Source organism: Capra hircus, chromosome 10, assembly GCF_001704415.2.
Source record: "Capra hircus breed San Clemente chromosome 10, ASM170441v1, whole genome shotgun sequence".
Lineage (NCBI taxonomy): Eukaryota > Metazoa > Chordata > Mammalia > Artiodactyla > Bovidae > Capra > Capra hircus.
The window spans coordinates 69,121,803-69,144,247 of NC_030817.1; the positions used below are offsets into that span (position 1 = coordinate 69,121,803).

Here is a 22,445-nt window from a genome sequence, read left to right on the forward strand (position 1 = left end):
TTAAGATCTCAAATGTGAAAACCTAAGTGAAACAGCAATTTCCAAGAAACATGATAACTTATCAAAACTGACTGAAAAAAAAATAGAAAACCATTAGAAACCCGTAACTATTAAAGAAACTGGATTGGTAGAAAATATAACTGAAATGGGGTGTTATGAGGGAAGAGGAAATGAAATACAAAACACAGAAGTGAACTGTCACAATTAGATTACTACTCTGACTCCTAGTGGCAAATTCTTGGGCACAGTCAATGTGACCCAGCTTCTTTACTTGACTCTTTCCCAAGTCCCCACTGAATTGAAAGAATAAAACTAAATAAGATTAAACAATTGTCTTCACCCTCCATTGTGTGTGTGTGAAGTTGCTCAGTCGTGTCCAACTCTTTGCGACCCTGTGGACTGTAGCCAGCCAGGCTCCTCTCTCCATGGGATTCTCCAAGGAAGAATACTGGAGTGGATTGCCATTTCCTTCTCCAGGGGATTTTCCCAACCCAGGGATCGAACCCGGGTCTCCTGCATTGCAGGCAGACACTTTATCCTCTGGCCCCCAGGGAAGCTCTCCATTGGGTCTGCATAATTTGGAGAGTGGTTCATACAATTCTGATGAAATCAATCTCAGTGACTTAAGAATTTAACAGCCATGAGCTTCTGTTAACTGACTTACACAACAATATGCATGTAACACAAAAACCATTTTGAAACACAAGAATATCCAATTACATAATGACAGCTGTGGATTTTTAACCTTTAAGTTGAAACACACACACACACACACACACACGAAGGATATATATGATTTGATTAATTTAATAAATGAGATTAAATTTTATAAAGTCAAACTTTTACATTAAAAAAAAATTGAAGTCTTTCAAAAAGCTATGGATATTGGAATGAGGTAAAGTATCAAATCAGTAACTAAATCTACCTCAAGAAACTCGAAAAAGAAGAGCAAAATAAATCCAAAGCAAGCTGAAGGAAGAAAATACCAAAGAAAAAAAATCAACAGAAATAGAAACTGAAAATAGATGGGAGGAAAAAAAAAAAGCTGATCTAAAAAAAAGAAAGAAAAGAAAAAGCAAAACTAATAAATCTCTAGTAAGATTGACAAGCTAAAAATAAAGATACAGATCACCAATTTTAGGAATGAAACATGGGTTGCTGCTAAGATCCTGTAGCCTTTCAAAGAGCACTTGAGAAGATGGTTATTTTGAGACATTAGTCTGCCATCTTCTCCGTCAGCTAGCTTTCCGACTTAGTTGTATTCCTTGCCCCAAAAAAGAAAAAAAAAAAAAAAAAAAAAGAGTACTTGAGATACTAAAAACACCTTTACACTCAAATTAGACAGCTTGGAAGCAGACCAATTCTTTGAAAATCACATTATTATCAAAACTAAACCAAGATAAAAAAGATGAACCTAAATAGTCCTATCAGCCTTAAAGAAACTGAATTTGTAATTTAAAAGCTTGCAAAGAGACTTTTCTTGGGAATTCCCTGGGTGCCTAGTTATTAGGATTCCATACATTCACTGCCAAGGGCCTAGGTTCAATTCCTGGTTGGGGAACTAAGATCCGAAAAGTTGCAGAGAGTGGCCAAAAAAGAGAGAGAGAGAGAGAGAGAGAGAGAGAGAGAGAGAGAGAGAGAGAGAGAGAGAGATCTATACACTGAGACGGTTTCAGTGGAGAATTCTACCAAATATTTTCAGAGGAACTAACATCAATTTTACACAAACTCTTTCAGAAAACAGAAGAGGAAGGAATACGACACAATTCATTTTATGAGGCCACCAGTACCTTGATACCAACACCACACAAAGATAGTAATACCAAAATAAAGAATATTACAGACCAGTACCTCTTAAGAACTTAAATATAAAACTCCTCCAAAAAGTAGCAGCAAATCAAACCCAGTAACATATAAAAAGATTATACACCATGATCTAGTAGGATTTATTTCAGAAATACAAGGCTGAGTCAACACTGAAAAAGAAAAAAGTGTAATTAATGGTATCAACAAGTTGAAGACGTGAACATAATCAACTGACATGGAAAACTCATCTGACTAATTCCAGAATCCATCCATGATAAAGATTATCAGCAATTCAATAAAAATCATCCGTAACAAACTCTATAGCTAATATCATACTCAAGAGTGAACTGTTTCTGCTAAGATCTAAAAGAGGCAAGAATGTCCACTATGACCATTCTTATTCAACACAGAATTTAAAGTTCTAGCCACTGTAATCAGGAAAGAAAAAGAAATAAAAGGCATACAGATGGGAAAGGAAGAAATAAAGCTCCTCACACTTATAGATGACAACAATGGCCTATGTTAGAAAACCCCAAGGAATCTACCAAAACACCTCACAGTTCAGCAAGACCGATGAAGTGAATTTCTGTTCACACAAAATGAGCTTGTACTAACCAAAACTATAAACACAACAGTATATAAAATTGCTCCATGGAAAAGCAAACACTCAGGTATACACTTAACAAAATGTATCTTTAGGATCTATACATTGAAAATTAAAAGGGCTAATGAAATTGAAAGACCTGAACTGGAGACAAATCACACTCATAGATTGGAAGATTCAACACAATAAAGATGTCAGTTCTCCCAAAACTGACCACAGGTTTAATACAATTCCTATCAAAATCCAGTAAACAATTTTGTAGACAACGACAATTTCATTCTATGCCCACTATTAGGGCTTACAATACAGCTACAGTAAAACAGTGTGTGATTCCTATGGAGGGACAGAGTAATGGAAAAAAATGGAGAACCTACAAAAAAACTCTCAGCTGATTTTTAATAAGAGCTCTTGTGCAGTTGCTCATTCATGTCTGACTCTTTGTAACCCCAAAGACTGCAGCACACCAGGCTTCCCTGTCCTTCACCATCTCCTACCGTTTACTCAAACTCATGTTCATTGAGTCGGTGATGCCATCCAATCATCTGATCCTCTGTCATCCCATTCCCCTCCTGCCTTCAATCTTTCCCAGCATCAGGGTCTTTTCTAATGAGTCAGTTTTTTGCATCAGGTGGCCAAAGTATTGGAGCTTCAGCTTTAGCATCAGTCCTTCCTATGAATGTTCAAGGTCAATTTCTATTAGGATTGACTGGTTTGATGTCCTTGCAGTCCAAGGACTCTCAAGAGTCTGCTCCAACACCACAGATCAATTCTTCAGTGCTCAGCTTTCTTTATAGTCCAACTCTCACATCCATACATGACTACTGGAAAAACCATAGCTTCTACTAGATCAATCTTTGTTGGCAAAATGATGTCACTGCTTTTTAATATGCTGTCTAGGTTGGTCATAACTTTTCTTCCAAGGAGCAAGTATCTTTTAATTTCATGGCTGCAAGTCATCATCTGCAGTGATTTCGGAGCTCAAAAAAATAAAGTCTTCCACTGTTTTCCCATCTGTTTGCCATGAAGTAATGGGACCAGATGCCATGATCATTATTTTTTTATTCTGGAGTTTTAAGCCAGCTTTTTCACTCTCCTTTTTCACCTTCATCAAAAGGCTCTTTAGTTCCTCTTCACCTTCTGCCATAAGAGTGGTGTCATCTGCATATATGAGGTTATTGATATTTCTCCCAGCAACCTAATTCCAGCTTGTGCTTCATCCAGCTCAGTGTTTCACATGATGTACTCTGCATACAAGGTTAAAAAGCATGATGACAGTATACAGACTTGACATACTCCTTTCCCAATTTGGAACCAGTCTGCTGTTTCAAGTCCAGTTCTAACTGTTTCTTCTTGAACTGCATACAGATATCTCAGGAGGCAAGTAAGGTGATTTGCTATTTCTACCTCTTTAAGAATTTTTTATAGTCTGTTGTGATCCACAGAGTCAAAGGCTTTAGTGTAGTCAATAAAACAGAAGTAGATGTTTTTCTGGAATTCTCTTGCTTTTGCGATGATCCAATGGATATTGGCTATTTGATCTCTGGTTGCTCTAACTTTGCTAAATTTAGAACATCTGGAAGTTCATGATTCACATACTGCTGAAGCCTCGCTTTGAGAATTATTTTGTTAGCATGTGAGATGAGTGCAATTGTGCGGTAGTTTGAGCATTCTTTGGCATTGCCTTTCTTTGAGACTGGAATGAAAACTGACCTTTTCCAGTCCTGTGTCCACTGCTGAATATTCCAAATCTGCTGGCATATTCACTGCAGCACCTCCACAGCATCATCTTTTAGGATTTGAAACAGCTCAACTGGAATTTCATCACCTCCACTAGCTTTGTTCTTAGTGATGCTTCCTAAGACCCACTTGACTTCTCATTCCAGGATGTCTGGCTCTAGGTGAGTGATCACACCATCATGGTTATCTGGGTCATGAAGATCTTTTTCGTTAGTTCTTCTGTGTATTCTTGCCATCTCTTCTTAATATCTTCTGCTTCTGTTAGGTTCATACCATTTCTATCCTTTATTGTTCCCACCTTGGATGAAATGTTCCCTTGGTATCTCTAATTCTCTTGAAGAGATCTCTAGTCTTTCCCATCCTATTATTTCTTCACACTGATCACTTAGGAAGGCTTTCTCATCTCTCCTTGCTACTCTTTGGAACTCTGCAACTCTGCATTCAGATGGATGTATCTTCACTTTTCTCCTTTGCCTTTCACTTCTCTTCTTTTCATAGCTATTTATAAGGCCTCCTCAGACAACCATTTTGCCATGATGCATTTCTTTTTCTTGGGGATGGTTTTGATCACCACCTCCTGTACAGTGTTACGAACCTCTGTCCATAGTTCTTCAGGAACTCTATCAGATTTAATGTTTTGAATCTATTTGTCACTTCCACTGTATAATCATAAAGGATTTGATTTAGGTCATACCTGAATGATCTAGCTGTTTTCCCTGCTGCTACTAAGTTGCTTCAGTCGTGTCCGACTCTGTGTGACCCCATAGACGGGAGCCCACCAAGCTCCACCGTCCCTGGGATTCTCCAGGCAAGAACACTGGAGTGGGTTGCCATTTCCTTCTCCAATGCATGAAAGTGAAGAGTGAAAATGAAGTTGGCTCAGTCATGTCCAACTCCTAGCGACCCCATGGACTGCAGCCTACCAGGCTCCTCCAACCATGGGATTTTCCAGGCAAGAGTACTGGAGTGGGGTGCCATCGCCTTCTCCAGAGGTTTTCCCTACTTTCTTCAATTTAAGTCTGACTTTTGCAATAAGGAATTCATGATCTGAACCACAGTCAACTCCCAGTCTTGCTTTTGCTGACTGTATAGAGCTTCTCCATCTACAGCTACAAAGAATATAATCAATCTGATTTTGGTATTGACCATCTGGTAATGTCCACGTATAGAGTCTTCTCTTGAGTTGTTGGAAACGGGTGTTTGCTCTAACCAGTGCATTCTCTTGGCAAAACTCTGTAAGCCTTTGTCCTGCTTCATTTTGTCCTCCAAGGACAAACTTGACACTTATTCCAGATATCTCTTGAGTTCCTAATTTTGCATTCCAGTCCCATATGATAAAAAGGACATCTTTTTTTTTATTTTTTGGTGTTAGCTCTAGAAGGTCTTGTAGTTCTTCATAGTAAAAGAGCACAAAAGTAATTTAATAGATGAACAAGCAGTGGTCCTGGAAAAAAGTTAGGCATTCATAGGCAAAAGAAATGATAACTGACTTAACCATCATATATAAAAAATTACTTAAAATGGACTATAGCCTTAAATAGGAAATGTAAAATTTTAAAACTTAAAATAGTATAAATCTTCAGGGACCCAGGGTAAGGAAATGCATTCTCTAATGTGACTCCAAAAACACAATTCATGAAAGGAAAAACAGATACACTGAACTTCATCAATTTAAACTTCGCGCTACAAAATATTCCATGAAGGTTAAAAAGACAATCTATAGACTGGGAGAAAATATTTGCAAATCATATATCCTGATAAAGGATTTTATCTGCAAAATAAAAAGAGAAACTTTGAAACACAGCAGCAAAAAAACAAACAATCCAATGAGAAAACAGGAAAAGGACACAAAGAGATATTTCACCGAAGAAAATACAAATAAGTACACAGAAAGATATTTAATCCTAACCATTATGGAAATGCAAATTAAAACTACAATGAGCGACCACTATGCACCTATCAACACAACTGAAATACACTGACTATACAATGACTGTCGGACATGACTGAGTGCACATTCATTTACACATGTTCAGTTCAGTTGCTCAGTCATGTCCGACTCTTTGCGACCCCATAAATCGCAGCACGCCAGGCCTCCCTGTCCATCACCAACTCCCGGAGTTCACTCAGACTCACATCCATCGAGTCAGTGATGCCATCCAGCCATCTCATCCTCTGTCGTCCCCTTCTCCTCCTGCCCACAATTACTCTCAGCGTCAGAGTCTTTTCCAATGAGTCAACTCTTTGCATGAGGTGGCCAAAGTACTGGAGTTTCAGCTTTAGTATCATTCCATCCAAAGAAATCCCACAGCTGATCTTTAGAATGGGCTGGTTGGATTTCCTTGCAGTCCAAGGGACTCTCAAGAGTCTTCTCCAACACCACAGTTCAAAAGCATCAGTTCTTTGGCACTCAGCTTTCTGCACAGTCCAACTCTCACATCCATACATGACTACTTGAAAAGCCATAGCCTTGACTAGATGGACCTTTGTTGGCAAAGTAACTTTCAGTATGCTATCTAGGTTGGTCATGACTTTCCTTCCAAGGAGTAAGCGTCTTTTAATTTCATGGCTGCAGTCACCATCTGCAGTGATTTTGGAGCCCAAAAAATAAAGTCTGACACTGTTTCCACTGTTTCCCCATCTATTTCTCATGAAGTGATGGGACCAGATGCCCGATCTTCGTTTTCTGAATGTTAGCCATTATAATAGCTTAATGGCAATGAGAATGTAAAGGAAAGAATGTGAAATATATTACAATCAGGTATAAAAGGAAAAGATGAAGCCAAGATAATCATGAACCTCACTGACTAGATCAACCAATATAAATCAATAACTAAAGAGTGAAATGATGTTAATTCAAAACAAATAATAGAGGAAGTAAATGAAAAAATGGCGTCACTGATTCAATTGACATGAGTTTGAGCAAACTCCAGGAGACAATTAAGGACAGGGATGCCTGGTATGCCGCAGTCCATGGGACTGCAAAGAATCAAACATGACTGAGCGACTGAACAACAACAAAATGCAGGTTATTTTCAAATACCTTTTAATACTGATTTCTAACATAATTCCACAGTGATAAAGAGAATAGACTCTGTATGATCTTTTGACCATGAAATTTTTGCACCTTGTTTTATATCCCTGGATATGTTCCAATGTCTTCTGCTTTATAGTCTATGGGAACTTGAATAGAATTTGCATCCTATTAAATGAATATTTTATAAATCTTAATTATGTTGAATTGGTTCCATGTTTTTTAGGTCTACTATATCCTTCTACTTTTCTGTTCACTCTACTAACTTTTGAAAGTTTGATATCGAAACTTCAACTGAAAATCTTATTTATCCACTTAAAAAAAGAATTGTAGTATATAGTAGAATTGTATCCATTAATAACTCTGTTCTGTATTTTCCAAGTCTCTGGTAAATGTGTTATCATACTTTCATAATTTAAAAAATAAAATATGAAAAAAATGAAAAAAATTAAGAGGAAGTATAGTGTCATCTGTAAAGAGAGTGCTGAAGTGCTAAGCTAATGTTTTCTAAAAAGAGGAAATTAAAGCAACCAGGAAGGTAATATGAAAATATTCTAAAATTTAAATTTTCAGGAAACCATACAGAGTGTGTACTAATTTTTTGCTCCCAAAGAAAGAGAATAGAAATACAGCAGGCACATTTCTTCCTCTTCAAAGAATATCGATAATACTCAGGAATGAACTATTATCAAACTGCAATGAGGTCACAAAATTCATCATTGTACAAAAAATTAGCCATACAATTTATTATCTTTTTCAATGGACTGACCCTAAAATGAATAGGTTATTCTAAACTAAATGAATATCATTATTAGCATTTCTTTCTATTACAACCCTTCAAAGCAAAACTGGTCTGCCCAAGGAGCTCCTTCCAACTCAAATTTCCTATTTGTCCATCTGTGATTCACCTGTGACAATAAAACAGAAATTGTTCCTGACATTATTATTTCCCCAAGACTAGCAAGATGGAGGGAGAAGGAAATGGCAACCCACCAGTATTCTTGCCCAGAGAATCTGTGGACAGAAGAGCCCGGCGGGCTGCTGTCCATAGTGTCACACAGAGCCGGACACGGCTGAAGCAACTTAGCGTGGATGCGTGCATTGGAGAAGGAAATGGCAACCCACTCCAGTATTCTTGCCTGGAGAATCCCAGGGACAGAGGAGCCTGGTGGGCTGCCATCTATGGGGTCGCACAGAGTTGGATACGACTGAGGCGACTTAGTAGCAGCAAGATGGATGTCCACATTCTCCATTCCAGATAAAACTTGCAATATGCTATCTTTCATAGTTATTTAGTTAATGGAAAAAAGGGGATAACATTTTCCCTAAGTTCAATGTATGCTTTTAGTGAACTATGAGTAATTCAGTAAGGCAATATCACAGAAATGTTGCCTTTGGGAAACAAGCAGATAGATTCAAAGAAGTAAGGGTCAGATTATACAAGTTTATCATGGTGAAATTAAGGAGATGAAATTGTCTCTGGAAAACTGAGGGGAACTACTAAAGGAATTATCAGACACAAGCTTTAGAAAGTTCAGTATTGTAAGCAATATAAAAGTTAGAAAGAGTTAAAACTGTGCTTTGAAAAAATAATAGAAGCCTTTTCTGAACTGAGGTTTCTGTCTTCATTCATTTACATATCCCCAGTGCCTAGAACAGTGATATCTAGCAAATAGATGCTCAATAAATATTTATTACATGAAAGACTCATCTTTAAATACTGAACTTTCCCTTTTAGTGATGTGGATTCAGTGATATTCCTTTAGTGTAAGGTAAGATTAAAACTCAGCAACATATTGTCCACTGAAATATGTATAAATGGGTGGTTTAAATGATTTACAAGGAAAATTCAGATTGGATTTAAAAAGAAATAAAAGATACTAAAGTCAGAAGAAATCTAGTGAAATGAGACAAATGGATAATACAGTAAGCATGAAATTGTACAGAAAGGAGTGGGAAATAAAACAGAAATGACATGAAACCACAAAATTCCTCATATGGAAAAATTCTGGTAACAAGCAGATCCAGAAGAGTAATCTGATGAAATGAAGACCAGAAGTAAAGTAGCCAAGAAATGATGTTGAGGGTCCAATGTGGAAAAGCTGGCATTGAGAGGGTCAATTTCTAAGATCCATAGATGAAAATAAAAGCTAAAGGATGGTATTGTGAATGGTACAGTGATTATCAATAAAAAATTTAAGTGTGTGGGTTATATAGAACTTTCTGTCAGGAGAATAAGGAACAAAATGCTGATACTATCTCTACGCCCAGCCCACTCATTTCCCTAACTCTCTAGTATTATGGTGAATAGGAGAACCGGTCTCTTTTGAGAGAGAGCTGCTGAGTCCTAAGGGGAGAGCTAATTAATGGAATTGGTTTTTAGAGGGGGAAGAGTACTGTGAAGGACTGAAGTTTCACAATGGAAAAATTCACAGTTGGCCCAGTGGAAAAAGCTAAGTAGTAAACTGTTATTCTGTACTTTTATAAAGTTCAATCCAAGGTACAAAGATGTTTCCATGTTCTTTTGGGGCTTTCCATGGTGGTAAGGAAAATCAGTCTCATTTTTAATAAAGCTACTGCTTTATTATAATCACTTTACTCTTTTTTCTAAAATACAAATACTCTAATTTTGCTTTAGGCTGTAATAACTGTAAGAAACTCCATTTTTAAAAAGTTCAAAAGTTTTGGACTTCCCTGGTAGTCCAGTGGTTAAGAATCTGCCTGCCAATGCAGGGAACATTGGTTTGATCCCTGGTTGAGATAGATTCCATATGCTGCGCGGCAACTAAGCCCATGCACAACTATTGAGCCTGAGTTCTACAGCCTGTGAGCCGCAAACCCTTGAGCCCACACTGTGCAACAAGACAGGCCATCGCGTGATAAGCCTGCATATGATAATTAAAGAGGAGCCCCTGCTCCTTGCAACTGGAGAAAGCCCATGCACAGCAACAAAGACCCAGTGCAACAGGAACAAAAATATTTTAAAATGTACCATTTTAAACAATATAACTATTATCTCACGTGTGTGTGTTGTGTGTTAAATCACTTCCGTTGTGTCCAACTCTTTGCGACCCTATGGACTGCAGCCTGCCCACAGGACTCCTCTGTCCATGGCAATCTCCAGTCAAGAATACTGGAGTGAGTTGCCATTCCCTTCACCAGGGGATCTTCCCGACCTAGGCGTCTCTTACATCTCCTGCATTAGCAAGCAGGTTCTTTACCACTAGCGCCACATTTCATAGGCATTTTAATTTTTATAAACCACTTTTTATACACAACCTAATTATTAATCAAAAAAATTACTTAATCTCCTTGGCAACTTTCTAAACTTGATGTTTTCTATTTTTTCTTTCTTCAACTTATTATAAATTCTAAGTTTATAATAATAGCTATCTTCTAATTTACTTTAACATTGCACCGTGAATTCTTCCATTTTCCACAGAACATCTTAAGTAATCCAGGGGTGGTAGAGTCTGATTGTATCTTTCTACATAGCCTACTTCACTTTCATCATCTCTTGGCACAGTGTGCTTTAAAAAGCACAATAACATTAATTAGTGAATTTATAGTATTTTACTGTCCTACTACAAAAGGTTAAGAATGGCTAATTTAGATCCCCAAAGTTACTTAAAATTTTGTTTAGCAGGAAATATTTTAGCAAAATTTTGATATCATTACTGAAAGTTTATGATAAACTTTATAAGTATAGTTTACTTATAAAGACTTTAAAATGTGCTATAATTTAATGTTTTAATTTCCTAATCACATACAATTCAACTAAAAATGGTCAAATAATTTAACCTATATATATTGTAAGTTGATAAAATGCCAGTCTATAAAATAAAAATGTCACACTAATAGAGAAGAGCAACTATGTAAAAATGAATACAAAAGAGTTTCTATCATGGGGAATCTAAAGCTCCATAGTAAAGATCTATACAAATTAACAGTTAAGTTTTAGTTGGCATTTAAGGGAGAAATCAAAGCTATAAAGATTTAGAAGGAAACACAGGATAAAACTCATACATATCAAGAAAAGGGTTCTGAGAATCTGTGCTTGTCAGAGACCATTCTATATATCTATCTCCATGTGTCTGGGAGAAAGATAGTACTTTCATTTGGGCTACACCATCAAAGCCTAGTGTTTTTTAAAATTTCTCTGAATTACCAACAAAGTATGAAAGCCAATTACATAAAGCAGTGCTTTCTAACTTTTTCCTCAGGCGTACTCAGAAAAACAACAATTATAAGGCAATCAGGAAAGAGGAGGAACCTCAGTGGTTAAGAGGTAACCAGCCTGGGCAGCTCCTGCCACTTGTATCTATTCATGGCATACAGCTTGGGAAGCTCTAATGTAGATCATCAAAAGGTCAACTTGGAAATAAACTCACAAAAACAAGCAAGTTATAGGCAAGCATCATAGGAAATAATTTCAGTTCACTCTGAATAAATGAATGAATGAGTACCAAGCCAATTATACAAAATGTCACCTTTCTAGAAAAATCTGCATCAGCTTTCTCTTGATTTGTGCTCCTTTTCTTATTAAAACAAAACAAACAAACAAAAAAGAGTGAAATATAACCCTCTGGGAAGCATAACAGGACATTTTTAGAACAAGTACTATAAACCTAAGACTGGAAAAACTTTCTACCAAATACTTCTTTCACTCTTCAGAAAAGTTATCTTTCATCTTCAGCACTGTTACCAGTATTTTGACTATTAAAGCCCTCTTTAAAATATCTAGTGTTTATTAGCTATGCCAGTGGCTATAGGCACTTCATTAATAATTATCTATTCTTTCTTAAAGGGCATAAGTTTTTTCCTGAGGTATGAGGGGCAGGTATCTTACTTTATTTCTAGAATTCATCCAAGGTAGAGGATTCTAAGATGTTACCAACAGACAAAATGAACAGAGAACAGAGTTTTTTAGCAGTATCTTTTAAATGATTATTACACAGGAACAGTATTAAAATGCAGTTTATCATCAAGAAGGATTTTAAAGAAAACTATCATTAACTTGGGAAGACTTTGCAAACTTACGGATTCAACCATCACAGTGAACATCTTTTTTATATTACTAGAACCCAGAAAAAATGGATTAAAATAAAACCAATTGGCAAAAATATCCATAGAAATGGACATTAATGACCTCAAAATGTAGTGAAAACGAATACATACTTCAATTCTATAATTGCTTCAGAAGTATCTTAGAAGTGTATTATGCAGCAGAGGGGGCCAATTAATCTGCTTATATCAATGTCACTGTCCCATTTGTCTTGACAAAACTGCTATCTTCAGTTTATAGCCATGTATTATTGCTCTGCCTTTGATCATACGATTTGAGCATACAATTCAAATGCTTTATTATAGCTATTCCCTACAGAAATAAGGCAATCCTACACAGAGATACATTTATCATTCCTATTTCACAAATAGTAAGGTTTCTCAAGGAGAAATGGCTAACTGAAACAACAGCTAGGATTCCTAGGTCAGTGTTTCCATCAGAAGGACCTATTTTCTTGTTAGTTTATTATTTTACACCTTAGGATTACATTAAAGGCACTTTTTTATGTCTCATCACAGAAAGTAAGTTTGGATTATGTCCAAATCCCAGGCTTATTCTAAGCTTTATGTCAAAAATCACACTCTGAGCAACCACCTGAAACATCAATCTGAGCTTATTCTCTGACTAGCTTTCACTCCTAGCAATGCAGATTTGGTTCCTTATTTAATTATCTTCAAGTAAACTGTCCACATTCATTAATATGGCCAATACAGTAGTCCCTTGGTATCCATAGGGGACTGGTTCCAGTATCTGCCTTGTCTGTTTGGCCCCTGCTGACACCGAAATCTGCAGATGTTGAAGTTCTTTCACATAATGGCATTGAATTTGCATATAACCATATGCATCCCATCTCCCATATATTTTAAATGATTCACCAAATTATTGGTAATACCAAATACAAAGTAAATGCTATGTAAATAGTTGGCAGCACAAGACAAATTCAGGTTCCACTTTTTGGAATCTTTTTCCAAACATTTTCCGTCTGTGGTTGTTTGAATCCACAGATGTGAAACCTATGGATATGTAGGGCTGACTGGGTTGTTTCATTTTGATTTTTTTCTTTCTCTATTTCATATCTAGGTCATCATTCCATGTTCTTATGCTTTCTCAGCAAGATGTTTTTCTCCAATTCTTTCTCCACCTTTGATATCTTTCTTCTTTTTCCATCTTTACTATTAAGAAATGCCTTTGTGTGCTACGTACTAAGTCACTTTAGTCGTGTCTGACTTCACTATCCTATGAACTGTAGCCCATCAGGTTCCTCTCTCCATGGGGTTCTCCAGACAAGAATGGAGTGGGCTGCCATGCCCTTGTCCAGAGGATCTTTCTGACCCAGGATTGAACCCTCATCTCTTACGTCTCCTGCACTGGCAGGTGGGCTCTTTAACCACTTAAGACTGTGACTGTTTTACTCAGTTTCTAAAATCTACAACTTCTCCAACAACACTTCCCAGTCATCGGACAAAAAGCATTACATGTAAGTACAGGCCACCATGGGCTCTTTCTACAGGCTATATTCTAAATAAGCATCAGTATATGCTGGCCACTGTGTTATCCAAGGTCAGAACCACATTTAAATATTTACACTTTGAGAGATGACATGTTAAAACTTTTTTATATATACTTCTGACTTCAACTGGGATTTCTTATAAGCCTAAAACCACATTCTGATTAACTGAGATACACTGTCAGAAGGGAATCCTAAATTCGTAAAAAATTTAGAGTTAAAAGTCTTTCAAGATGATTTAGGGAAGTCATTAAATCAGATTTAACTGAGACAGGAACTGGAGCACAGACAAGTTAGCTAACCTTTTATATTACTGAAATAATTCAGGAGTAAAAAATATGCAGAAACCAAGAATCAAAATTAAAAGTAGATTTATTCAAAATATTTATATATGAGAATTATTCAAAACTTAAAACACATTTTCCATAGAAATAATATTATAGATGCCTAATGAGCTCACAAAGCAGTCTACAAATATATATATTAATAGTTAAAGGGAATTCTAGCTATTTTCAAGAGTCTTGGAAATTTTGAGCACTTTATTCTCATTTTCTAAGTTCTGGTTGATGCAGGAATGACATTAACATTTCTTAGCTTTTCAGATATGATTGTTTTTCAGCTCATAAATAAAATAAAGGAGAAACAGTTTTCTACACTAATTAAGAGAGCAGATGCCTAACATTACCAAAGGTTGGATTCAAAATTTAAAACATATGAATTTAAGGAAACACTTATCTGTGTGGAAGATAGTAGAGCTATAACCTAGGATGGCCACCTACTAGTCACATGATGAGCCTAGGTTGATAGGGGATGAAGGGAGCAAGAATCTGAGAACACAAGAGTCTAGAGTAGGGGCCAGATATCTACAGCTACTCAACTTTATCACTGCAGTGTGAAAGCAGCCACAGACAAAACGTTAATAAATGAGCTTGGCGGCTGCTGCTGCTAAGTCGTTTCAGTCGTGTCCGACTCTATGTGACCCCATGAGATGGCAGCCCACTAGGCTGCCCCCGTCCCTGGGATTCTCCAGGCAAGAACACTGGAGTGGGTTGCCATTTCCTTCTCCAATGCATGAAAGTGAAAAGTGAAAGGGAAGTCGCTCAGTCTATGTTTCAATAAAATTTTTTATGGACACTGAAATTTGAATTTCATGTTCATAAAATCATTACTGATTTTTTTCAGTCATTTAAACATGCAAAATGCATTCTTAATTCATGGTCTGTACAAAAATACATGACAGGCCTTCATTTGGCCTGTGGACTATAGTGCCAATCTCCAATTTAAGTAACAGTGGGGAGAAGGCAAGGAAGTGCACCTGGTTTAAAACTAGGGGGACTATTCATGAATGTTCTTACATTAAACCTAATCAGAAAAGCAGCTCCCCTTTAACCTGTATACATTAATAACGGTCCCAGGTACAAAGAAAACAGGCATATTGTGCTGTCTTTAACTTTAAAAGTTACAGAAACAATCATCAATCCAGGACAAAAACAATTTCCATAAATAACAGTATACTAATCATAATTTTACATAGAGAAATCACTCTGTACAACTTAAAATTATAGAAAAAGATGCATTATTCATTACCATTTTGTCCCTGAGTCGCTCTCCACGGATAAAAAAGTCAGCACAGCCATTCTCTTCCTGGTGAGGGACTTTGAAGACAGTGACGCAGCTTAGTCCACTCCCTCCAAGTGGTAACCATCCACCACTTGAGTCATCCCGGGTCATCACCACAGCTCGCACTCGTGCATAACTATTACTAAAATAGATGCAAAGATTAGAAATTAGCTTTTCCATAAACAAAAAACCAGCCAATATGTCAGTCTTCTTAGTAGAAGACTTAACGTGTGGTACCTAAGTGTTTACTACTTCCATGACAGTCCAGAGAAAGTAATCTAATTGAAAAAGGTCAAAACCCAGAGTAACTAACTTAGAGGTTAACTTTTATTTTGAAGACCAATCTCACAATAAAAGACTACTCTTATTCTACCACTTGAGTAGTTCAAGCAAATCTGATTGCCATGAACAAGTCATGAAGGATCTAAAGACAAACTACAGAGGCTACCATCAAATTTGTCTATGTATGTCCATCTCCCAGCATATAACCAGACAAAATGCTGCTGTATTCTAGCACATTTAATTGTGACATCTCTATGCTTCTAACATTTCTGAAATATATTATAAATAAAATGCTGAAACAAACATGCTTAGCTCAGATACAGTTTCAATTTTTTCCTAACAATTAGAAATCTAAACCACACAAACATACATAAAGAAATGTTTTGTTCTATTAATCCATCAGGCAAATTGGTCTTTTCATGCTTTCTTTTTGGAAAACTATTCTTGAGGTACACCACATTCCAGTTCCATTCAGAATTATTTCCCAATATTCCACAACTATTTTTCACATAAAATCTAAGAAATGTTTCATATAGTAATGTTCTAGATAACTGACATCTAAGCATTTTAGTTCTAAAACTTCTAATACAATAACCATTATATTCTTTCTAAAAGTCAAATATCTTGCCAATTTCTTAGAAAATTACACTGAGTTTCTTAGAAAATTAAACATGTCTTGGTTATTACAACTATCAACTGAGGTTCAACATAATAATTCTGTGCTACTTAATATCTCTGAATGTTCTTTGCCAGTTGTCACTTCTGTTGTTAGAGTTCCTGTCTGAGACCCACTCCTTGCTTTTTTCTACTTTATATATTGACATTTATTTGACTGACGTGTATACCCTACATATAATCACATACATTAAGTATAAAATTTCACAAATTCTGACAAACATACACATCTACACAACCAACATCAAGATACAGAACATTTTCATGACTCCAGAAAATTCCCTGAGGCCTCATGCCCATCAAATAGGTAACCAAGGTACCACTGTTATACATGGTTTCCAGTATATACATTAGTTTTGCCTGCTCTGGGCCTTCTTATGTATGGAATCAAACAGAATCACCACTTGTATCCTCCCTTTCTATCTGACTTCTTTCACTTATTCTGTTGTCATATTAGGGCTTCATTCTCTGTTAACACTAAGTAGTCAGTCCTCTCACTGAATAAGTAAATATGCATCACAATTCATGTATTCTTTCTTACGCTGATAGGCATTTGAAATGTTCCGAGGTGTTGGCTATTATGAATAAGGCTTTTATAAACATTCTTATATGTTTTTTGTAGACATGTTTTCATTCTCTTGAATAATTACCTAGGGATGGAATTGATGAGTCATAGGGGAGTATATGTAACTATATAAGAAACTGTTTTCCAAGGTGACTGGACTGTTACATTCCTATCAACAATATAGTTTCAGTTACTCCACATCTGTGCCAACATTTGGTATTTTCAACTTTTTAAACTGTACTCACTGTAGTAAGTATAAAGTGGTAACCCACTATGATTTTAATATTTATTTTCCATGATGAATGCATGACATTGTACATTTTTTTCATATGCTGGCTAGCCATTTGTATGCCTTCTTTTCAAGTCACTTATTTTGTATTATGTTGTCTTTTATTACTGATTTTTAGAAGTTCTTCATATTTCATAATACAAGTAGTTTTCTGTCAGAGTTGTATTCTTTTAAAGTTGCACAGTGTTGATTGAGTAAGTCTAAAGTCAAATTTAAGCTGGATCCTAGCTCAGCATCTTACCTATATGTCCTTGAGAGAATTACAATAGCCACCTTTAATAAACTAAAACAAAGCCTAACACCTAATAAACACCATGTATTATTGTGCTTAGTCGCTCAGTAGTGTGAGACTCTGTGTAATCGTTTTAAGTTTATTATTAGTACCACAACAAAGATTTTAAAATTGAAGTATTTGTCATACTGGTAATTCAAAGCCAGGTAGGAGGTGGGGGAAAAAAATTGCAAATTCAAACATAACTCTATTAATTACCAGGGTCAAAATAATTCTTTGTAAAGAAACTCTAAAAGTCTTTAAATTTACATATGACCATTCTAAGCTTTTCATGATTCAGTTATTTACAGGCTCTGATTCCTATCTGGGCTCAACTGTTAACAATCTTCCATTCAGAGAACTGGCCAGAGGAGGTATGGGTACATAAAGACCGGACTGAATTAGGTAACTAATTCTAATGCTCCTCATGGGCTGAGCTGGAACAAGTACCATCCCAAGAAGCTTGGCGGGATAGAAGTAATAATAAATGAAGGTTATTTGGTTAACCAAGAATTTAATCTAAGGATATCACAGAAATATAGCACATTATCTTAGACATATATGGTTCAAATTAAATATTTGTGAATTGAACTCATGCATTTAAAGCTCAGCACATTTGAGGTTCAGTGAAGTTACAAATTCACAAGGTGGAACTCAGATCAAAACCAAAATTCAAGTTCCCAATAATCATTTAAGTGTTTATTTCACTACAGGATCCTGACTCTTTCTTCTCACCTGATTATGTAGTAAACTGGAAACTGAGAATTTTATACTAGATTCTGCAAGACTGGAAAAACCTAAGGAGTAAAAGAACCCAATTGAGAAGATCAGAGTGTATCTTAACTTCAGAGTGCAGAAGCAGTTATCCTCTTCAGAGCACAGGCTTATTTTATCATCTGTGATTATTACTAATTCTCATTTACAATCTGTATAATGCTTCTTAGCGTACTTTATATTTTAAAAATATAAAACTATAAGATTATTAGAAAATACATAAAAACACTACCAGTTATTTTAGGATGGTAAAATTAAGTATTTTCCTTTCATTTCTTAGTTTCTCCAAAAATTATCGTATATTTAGGTTCAGTCACTCAGTCATGTCTGACTCTTTGCAACCCCAAGAACTGCAGCATGCCAGGCCTCCCTGTCCATCACCAACTCCCAGAGTCCACCCAAATGCATGTCCATTGAGTCAGTGATGCCATCCAACCATCTCATCCTCTGTCGTCCCCTTCTTCTGCCCCCAATCCCTCCCAGCATCAGGGTCTTTCCAAATGAGTCAGCTCTTTGCATCACATGGCTAAAGTATTGGAGTTTCAGCTTCAGCATCAGTCCTTCCAATGAACACCCAGGACTGATCTCATTTAGGATGGACTGGTTGGATCTCCTTGCAGTCCAAGGGACTCTCAAGAGTCTTCTCCAACATCACAGTTCAAAAGCATCAATTCTTCAGTGCTCAGCTTTCTTTATAGTCCAACTCTCCCATCCATACATGACCACAGGAAAAACCATAGCCTTGACTAGATGGACCTTTGTTGGCAAAGTAATGTCTCTGCTTTTGAATATGCTGTCTAGGTTGGTCATAACTTTCCTTCCAAGGAGTAAGTTTCTTTTAATTTCATGGCTGCAGTCACCATCTGCAGTGATTTTGGAGCCCAAAAAATAAAGTGTGACACTGTTTCCACTGTTTCCCCATCTTGTTGCCATGAAGTGATGGGACCAGATGCCATGGTCTTCGTTTTCTGAACGTTGAACTTTCAGCCAACTTTTTCACTCTCTTCTTTTACTTTCATCAAGAGGCTCTTTAGCTCTTCTTCATTTTCTGCCATAAGGGTGGTGTCATCTGCATATCTGAGATTACTGATATTTCTCCCGGCAATCTTGATTCCAGCTTGTGCTTCTTCCAGTCCAGCGTTTCTCATGATGTACTCTGAATATAAGTTAAATAAGCAGGGTGACAATATACAGCCTTCATGTACTCCTTTTCCTATTTGGAACCAGTCTGTTGTTCCATGTCCAGTTCTAACTGTTGCTTCCTGACCTGCATAAGTTTTCTCAAGAGGCAGGTCAGGTGGTCTGGTATTCCCATCTCTTTCAGAATTTTCCACAGTTTATTGTGATCCACACAGTCAAAGGCTTTGGCATAGTCAGTAAAGCAGAAATAGATGTTTTTCTGGAACTCTCTTGCTTTTTCGATGATCCAGCAGATACTGGCAATTTGATCTCTGCTTCCTCTGCCTTTTCTAAAACCAGCTTGAACATCTGGAAGTTCACAGTTCACGTATTGCTGAAGCCTGGCTTGGAGAATTTTGAGCATTACTTTACTAGGGTGTGAGATGAGCGCAAATGGGCGCTAGTTTGAGCATTCTTTAGCATTGCCTTTCTTTGGGATTGGAATGAAAACTGACATCTTCCAGTCCTGCGGCCACTGCTGAGTTTTCCAAATTTGCTGGCATATTGAGTGCAGCACTTTCACAGCATCATCTTTCAGGATTTGAAACAGCTCCACTGGAATTCCATCACCTCCACTAGCTTTGTTTGTAGTGATGCTTTCTAAGGCCCACTTGACTTCACATTCCAAGATGTCTGGCTCTAGGTGAGTGATCACACCATTGTGGATATCTGGGTCATGAAGATCTTTTTTGTACAGTTCTTCTGTGTATTCTTGCTACCTCTTCTTAGTATCTTCAGCTTCTGTCAGGTCCATACCAATTCTGTCCTTTATGGAGCCCATCTTTGCATGAAATGTTCCCTTGGTATCTAATTTTCTTGAAGAGATCTCTAGTCTTTCCCGTTCTATTGTTTTCCTCTATTTCTTTGCATTGATCGCTAAGGAAGGCTTTCTTATCTCTCCTTGCTATTCTCTGGAACTCTGCATTCAAATGGGTAAAACTTTCTTCTTCTCCTTTGCTTTTCATTTCTCTTCTTTTCACAGCTATTTGGAAGGCCTCCTCATACAGCCATTTTGCTTTTTTGCATTTCTTTTTCTTGGGGATAGTCTTGATCCCTGTTTCCTGTACAATGTCACGAACCTCTGTCCAGAGTTCATCAGGCACTCTATCAGATCTAGTCCCTTAAATCTTTAATTAATATTGATAAAAGTAATGCATCTTGGCTTTACTCAAAATACTGTAAAAATTTTAGAATGCCACTTATAAGTGTAAGGATAAGTTTTAAACAAAAGAATTCCTGACATAATTCCCCTCACTATTTCCGATTTGTTTTTGTTTTATCAAAGTGCCACCTAAAAGAGATGTGTTGCCCTTTCTAGGAAAGTTAGATATAATAAACTTTCATTACTGAAAGAATAAGGTTGCCTGATTCATAGTTCACTTTAATACAACAAAGAGGTTTTAAAGCTGGCTAATAACTTACATAAACTTTTTTTTGAATCTCATGTTTTCAACCATACCAAATAAATAACTGTTTCCCTTAGTAATCCAAGTTGATCATTCAAACTTTAAAGTACTCCAGAAGCTTATGTAAATAAATTTGTATTTCCTATACAAACATCAGCTTATAAGTTAACAGCTCAGCTTTCAAGTTTAAGACCTAAGACTAGAATACTTAACACAAAAATTTTCAAGCTGTTTAGTAAATGTTGGGGCAGCGGGCGGGGGCGGGGAATTGATAGACCTTCCCAGGTGCCACAGTTAAATCTTTTCACCTGTGCTTTTAATCGCATAACCTCCTTGCTTTCAAATGTCATCTTCTTTTCCCACATAAAATCACTAACTCTTTTGTTTCAAATATGCAACCACTCCCAAAGACATTAGTGGCAGCTTTCACAAACTTAATCATACTCTGCATTGTAGCATATAAAAATCTGTTTGTAGTCCACTCCTTAGATAAATGTGACTTAAGAGCAAGGAATGAAATCAGTCTTCTATTTAAAATAACAATAAATGCTTTTGTTTTTTTTGGTCACGAAAACAATAGATGCCCACTCTAGTAAATGTGGAAAATAAAGAAAAACAGTATTTGCCATCATGGAATTAAAATTCTAGCATTTGTTGGGTTTTTACTCACTCTGGTAACCTATTTGCAATCTGTTAGTCTCTTGAGACAACAGCTGCTACTTGACAATATACTCTTATTGTCGAAATCTCAGAATTTCATTCTGGATCTTCTTTAAAACAGTTGAAAAGCATTTCTTCCTACTGATTTATCTAAAAAGTTGAAGAGGATGTGGAGAAAAGGAACCCCTGTATACTGCTCGTAGGGATATAAACTGGTGCAGCCACTATAGAAACTAGTATGGAGGTTCCTCAAAAAACTAAAAATAGAACTACCATATAATCCATTCCTGGGTATATACCTGGAAAAATGAATACACTAATTTGAAAAAATACATGTACCTCAATGATCACAGCAGCAGTATTTACAATAGCCAAGGCCCAGAAGCAACCCAACTGTGCCCATCAACAATACAACCAGATTAAGAAGAGACAGTGTGTGTATATAATATATGCAGCATATATACACTTCTCAGGTGGCACTTTATCACTAAGAATTAGCCTGCCAATGCAGGAGACACAAGAATGACGGATTTGATCCCGAGGTCAGAAAGACCCTCTGGAGTAGGAATTGCAACTCACTGCAGTATTCTTGCCTAGAAAATGTCATAGACAGAGAAACCTGATGGCAGTCCATGGGAATAGGACCTGATGGAGCAACTGAGTGTTCATGCACGCACACACACACACATATTATATATAAAAAAGACTATAACTCAGTCATAAAATAGTAAAATAATGTCATCTGCAGCAGACTCACAGATACAGAAAACAAACTTGTGGTTATCAAAAGGGAGAGGGAAGGACAAATTAGGGTATAGGATTAACAGATACAAACTACTATATGTAAAACAAATAAGCAACAAGGATATACTGAATAGTGCAGGGACTTATACACATTACCATGTAATAATCTATATGAAATATAATCTACAAAAACACTGAATCACTACACTGTATATCTGAAACTAACA

The 22,445-nt window shown here is 36.6% G+C and overlaps 1 protein-coding gene across 2 annotated transcripts in view; it reads right to left on the minus strand.

The window, feature by feature from the left end:
- Positions 1–22,445, minus strand: part of SPRED1 (sprouty related EVH1 domain containing 1) — a 123,028-nt gene that overhangs the window by 45,658 nt on the left and 54,925 nt on the right. Inside the window, exon 2 of one of the 2 annotated variants that reach the window (XM_018054478.1) lies at positions 15,341–15,515. The exons of the other annotated variant lie outside the window; for it this stretch is intronic. Within the exon in view, the coding sequence (XP_017909967.1) occupies positions 15,341–15,515 (175 nt within the window). The remainder of the gene's footprint in view (positions 1–15,340; positions 15,516–22,445) is intronic. 2 annotated transcript variants of the gene reach the window in all.